Below are 4,367 nucleotides of genomic sequence, written 5' to 3'. Positions count from 1 at the left end.
CCTTGCAATGTGCCTCCTACTTCCCACGTTGATGCCCCCATGTCCCTGCTCTCCCAGCCTACTGGGCGACCTCCACCTTCACCTTTGCCGTCTCCCCTTGGCCTTCTTCCAGACTGTCTCCTGCCCCACAGCCACTCCCTGGCTCCTCGGCCCCGGAGGCCAGCTGGCTGCCAGAGTCCCCCACCCCTGGCCCTGGCCCGTGGAAGTGGGTGCGCTGGTGTTTGCGGAAGTTAGAGGAGTTGTTGAAAGTGCGATCGCACAGGGCGCAGCGGAAGGGGCGCTCCCCGGTGTGGATGCGCGCGTGGCCGCTGAGCACCGAGGACTGGGTGAAGCCCTTGCCGCAGATGCCGCAGTGGTAGGGCCGCTCGCCCGTGTGCACCCGCTCGTGGTCGCGCATGTCTGACGAGCGGCGGAACGGCTTGGCGCAGAACCTGCAGGCGAAAGGCTTCCCCACCGCCGCGCCCGCTGCCGCCGCCGCCATCACCACCTCCGACCTCTCCTGGGGCACCCCGGGCCTCTGTTCCCGAGCCGCCGCCGCCTCCGGGGGCCTCTGAGAGGTCCCCGGCTCCACCCCGTGTCGGTGCTGGTGCCGCAGCAGAGGCGCCAGGGCCTTGAAGGCCCGGGGGCAGAGGGCGCAGCGGTAGGGCCGCTCCCCCGTGTGCAGGCTGTAGTGCGCGCGGAGGCTGGCGGGGCCCGGACAGCTGTGGCCACACACATGACACCGGCTGGGGTCCCCACCCTGCCCGCCGCCCTCAGCCCCCGCCAGGTGGCCATGTTCGTGGAACAGCAGCTCAGACACCAGCCGGAAGGCAGCTGGGCACAAGGCACAGTGGAGGGAACCTGGCTCCGGGGGCTCAGGTACCAGCGTGGTGTCCGTCACCTTCACCACCTGGATCTCGATGAGGTCACTCGGGGGTGTGGCGGGCCGGCCATCATCTGGCACCAGGACCTGGGGTGAGGGGGAGAAAAAACCAGGAGCCTGTGGACCCTGCCTCAGGGCCTCACCCACAAGCCCCCCACTTATTAAAACATCCATCTCCTATGTAGCGTGCTGGGCCCCTCAGTTTCCAGATCCTGCTCTCCATCTTCTAGGAGTCTGCAGTATCCCTATCAAGACTTCCCCTCCGGTCCCAAATACATCACGGATCCAGCCATTTCTCTCCCCTACCCCAGTTAAAAGCCAATTATTTCTTGGCTTGACAACGAAAAAGCCTCCTGAAGAGAACCTCTGTTCTTATGTCTGCTGACTCCCCAAAGCAGCCTGAATGACCTTTTGAAAATGGAAATCAGGTCGTCATTTTCCCACTCAAAACTCTTCCATGGCTTCAACTGCACGTAACATCCCAAACCGCCATCATAATACCCATCGTGATCCGGCTCTTGCTTGTCTCTGACCCCAGTGTAAATACAAGCCGGCACGCAGCTGACTTCTCTCATTTACATGTCGCTCCCCTTACCCCCCACTCTAACAGCTCACTCTTTATTTCCTTCATAGCGTGTATCACAATAAATATCCTCTATTGTCTCTCTCCCCCGCTGGGCTGGGAGCTCCAAGAGAATACAGTCCTTATCCGTCTTGTTCACCTCTCTACCCACTGAGCCCCAGGAAGAGCTCAGTAAATGTTTGTTGAATGAATGTCTGTTACTCTCCAGCCCCTAGTGGGGAAAGTTCCAAAGTCACCTGGAGCAGTCATTTCTACCCCTGCCCCCCAAGTCCCCCCTTAGGCATTGGAGACACATCACTCGGACCCTTGCAGAATCATTACTCCACCCCAGCGCGGGTGCCCCGACCATAACCACCCACCCTTGTCTTTCAGGGTCACCTTCCCAATCATCCATCCAAGTTCTCTAGCCCCAGAATATATCTGAGGCCCCGCCCCCTTAACACAAACTCAATCTCTGAGATTTCTCTCCCCTTACCTATCTCCTGCCCAGATGTTCCACCCAACCCCCTCCTTAGGCCACACCCACACAGGCCACGCCCCGCATCTCATAGGCTCCGCGCTCGGCCACGCCCCTCGCCCACCCCGAGAGGCCCCACCCCCCCAGACCCGGAGCCCTAAATACGTCCCCCGCCCAGCCCTCATAGGCCCCGCCCAGACCCCGCCCCCTGCCCTGAGCCCTCTTCCCGCCTCGAGTCCCCCGCCGAGGCCCCTTCCCCGCCCGCACCAGGTCCGGCGTCTCCGGGGATCGCGGCTCCGGGGCCGCTGAGCTCGGACTCGGGGGCTCCGGGCGCGCGGCAGCCATCTTGTGCCCAGGCCCCGCCCCCAAGCCCGTGGTCGCGGCGGGAGGGGGCGGGGCTCGGGCCGGCGTCAGAGCTGCTGCGCAGGCGCACTAGCGGGCGGCGGGGGGGCGGAGCTCTACGGAGGCCGAGCCCCGCCCACCCGGAGGGAGCGCTGGGTCCCTTCTAATCACCTGTCAGCCGGGGAGGCCCGCGCGGGTGGGGCTTTGGGTGGCGACCGGCCAAGCGGAATTTCTCCTTCTAACCAGCATTAGGAGGCTCTGGCAGTCAGCCGACTCTGGCCTGAACGTCACCTTTGTTGTTTTCTATTGTTTTCCTACAGCATGTTTTTGTCGCCACCTCCGCGTGGCTCCTCGTCACAGAGCATGGCAACGTTTACGAATGTCAGGGTTTTTCCAAGTCGGTTTACAGAGGGTGTTCGGCAAACAGCGACACCGGTGGAGACGCCTGGGAAAGGCATATCGGGAGGAAAGGGCCCACCGACGGTGGGTTTGGGCAGCACCGAGGACAGGACTGGGGTCTTGATTCCTTCCCTGGCCTGGCTGTGTGACCGCGGAGAAGTCACTGCACTTCTCTGGGCCATGTGCACATTTTGTCGTGTATAAAACTGTGCAGGTGTTGTGGAAAAGAGGAAAAGAGATGAGGAAAAAGGAAAAGAGAAAAAGAGATATGGAACACCTTTGAACACCCCTTAGGCAGTTTCCTTGGGAGGGCAGGGTAGGTGATGCTTAAACATCATATTAATTCCTGGATTTGCTGTTTTTCCTCCTTCTGGGTGCATGATAAGATTGCACTTTCCTTTGAAGGTAGACGTAGCCCTATGGTTCTCTTTGGCCAATGGCCTGTCAGGGACAGCGATGTGCTTCAACCTCAGTTGGTCGGGAGAGCCATCGAGCCCTTGGCCAGTTTCCATCCTGCCGTTTCAGGCCAGGGATCGGCTGGTTGAAATGGTTTCCATTAGCCCGAGTTCCAGAGTGTCGACAATGAGCAGAACCTGGCGCTGAGCTTCCTTGGGGATGTAGCAGTTATTTTTATTATTTTTTTTAATGTTTAATGTTTTATATATTTTTGAGAGAGAGACGGAGCATGCGCGAGGGAGGGGCAGAGAGAGGGAGACACAGAATCCGAAGCAGGCTCTACGTTCCGAGCTGTCAGCTCAGAGCCCCACACGGGGCTCGAACTCGTGAACTAGGAGATCATGACCTGAGCCAAAGTCGGACGCTTAGCCGACTAAGCCACTCAGGCGCCCCTAGTTTTATTTTTTTAAGCTTATTTTTATTTATTTTGAGAGAGAGAGAGAGATGGAGAACAAGCAGGGCAGGGACAGAGAGAGAGGGGGCGGAGAAAGAGAACCCCACGCAGGCTCCACACTGTCGGTAAAGAGCCCAACGTAGGGCTCGAACCCACCAAACGTTAGCAGACCTGAGCATGACCTGAGCAGAAGAGCCACTTAATTGACTGAGCCACCCAGGCGCCCAGGAGATGTAGCATTTAAAATAAACGTTTTATTTTGTGAGGCACCTGGGCCATTGCCCTTGTTACTACAGCACAACCTAGTCTCCCTACACAGAGGGGATCTTTTCTTTACATTTATTTTATTATAAACTATTTCTATATAAAAGGTGTTCGGAACAAAGGGTACCTGGGTTGCTCAGTCTGACTCCTGATTTTGGCTCAGGTCATGACGTTCGTGGGATTGAGCTCCGCCCAGGCTCTGTGCTGGCAGAGCAGAGACTGCTAAGGATTCTCTCTCTCCCCCCACCGCTGTCCCTCCCCCCGCTCCATTTCTCTGTCTCTCAAAATAAATAAACCTCAAAAAAATTTTTTTAAGTAAAAAAAATAAAAATAAAAATTTTCTAATTGATTCTAATTTCTGTACTTTCAGTCTAACCTCTTTTTTTTCCTTCTCCCCTTTTTATATTTGTATACATTGATACATGCAGTCTAGTTATTGCTGGTATCAGTGCTGGTATGATATCCCACTGAGGACAATGTCATGTTACATTTATTCGTTCTCCTATTGGTGGACATTGGGCTGGTTCCAAATTTTTATTATTATAAACAGTACTGTCATGTGCATTCTTGCTTACGTGTCCTTGACCCCCAAAAGAGAGCTTTCTCTATA

General features: G+C 56.5%; 1 protein-coding gene across 1 annotated transcript; it reads right to left on the bottom strand.

Moving 5' to 3' along the window:
* On the bottom strand, positions 1-2,255 carry ZNF784 (zinc finger protein 784). Its single transcript, XM_047094352.1, has 2 exons — positions 2,170-2,255; positions 1-949 (listed from the first exon to the last, which is right to left on the bottom strand). The coding sequence occupies exons 1-2, from the start codon at positions 2,245-2,247 to the stop codon at positions 59-61; spliced, it is 969 nt and encodes a 322-aa protein (XP_046950308.1). The 5' UTR covers positions 2,248-2,255; the 3' UTR covers positions 1-58.
* Positions 2,256-4,367: the final 2,112 nt, after the last annotated feature.

Source organism: Lynx rufus, unplaced genomic scaffold (genome assembly GCF_022079265.1).
Source record: "Lynx rufus isolate CCGP_SWC_20201006 ecotype Redwood Valley unplaced genomic scaffold, mLynRuf1.p SCAF_39, whole genome shotgun sequence".
Classification (NCBI taxonomy): Eukaryota; Metazoa; Chordata; class Mammalia; order Carnivora; family Felidae; genus Lynx; species Lynx rufus.
This window is presented reverse-complemented; position numbering and strand designations above follow the sequence as displayed.

Excerpts from the sequence above, each read along its gene's own strand:
- ZNF784 (XM_047094352.1), bottom strand. The coding sequence starts at position 2,247 with ATGGCTGCCGCGCGCCCGGAGCCCCCGAGTCCGAGCTCAGCGGCCCCG. Across the intron at positions 950-2,169 it reads CCCCGGAGACGCCGGACCTG|GTCCTGGTGCCAGATGATGG; the intron begins GTGCGGGCGGGG and ends CCCTCACCCCAG.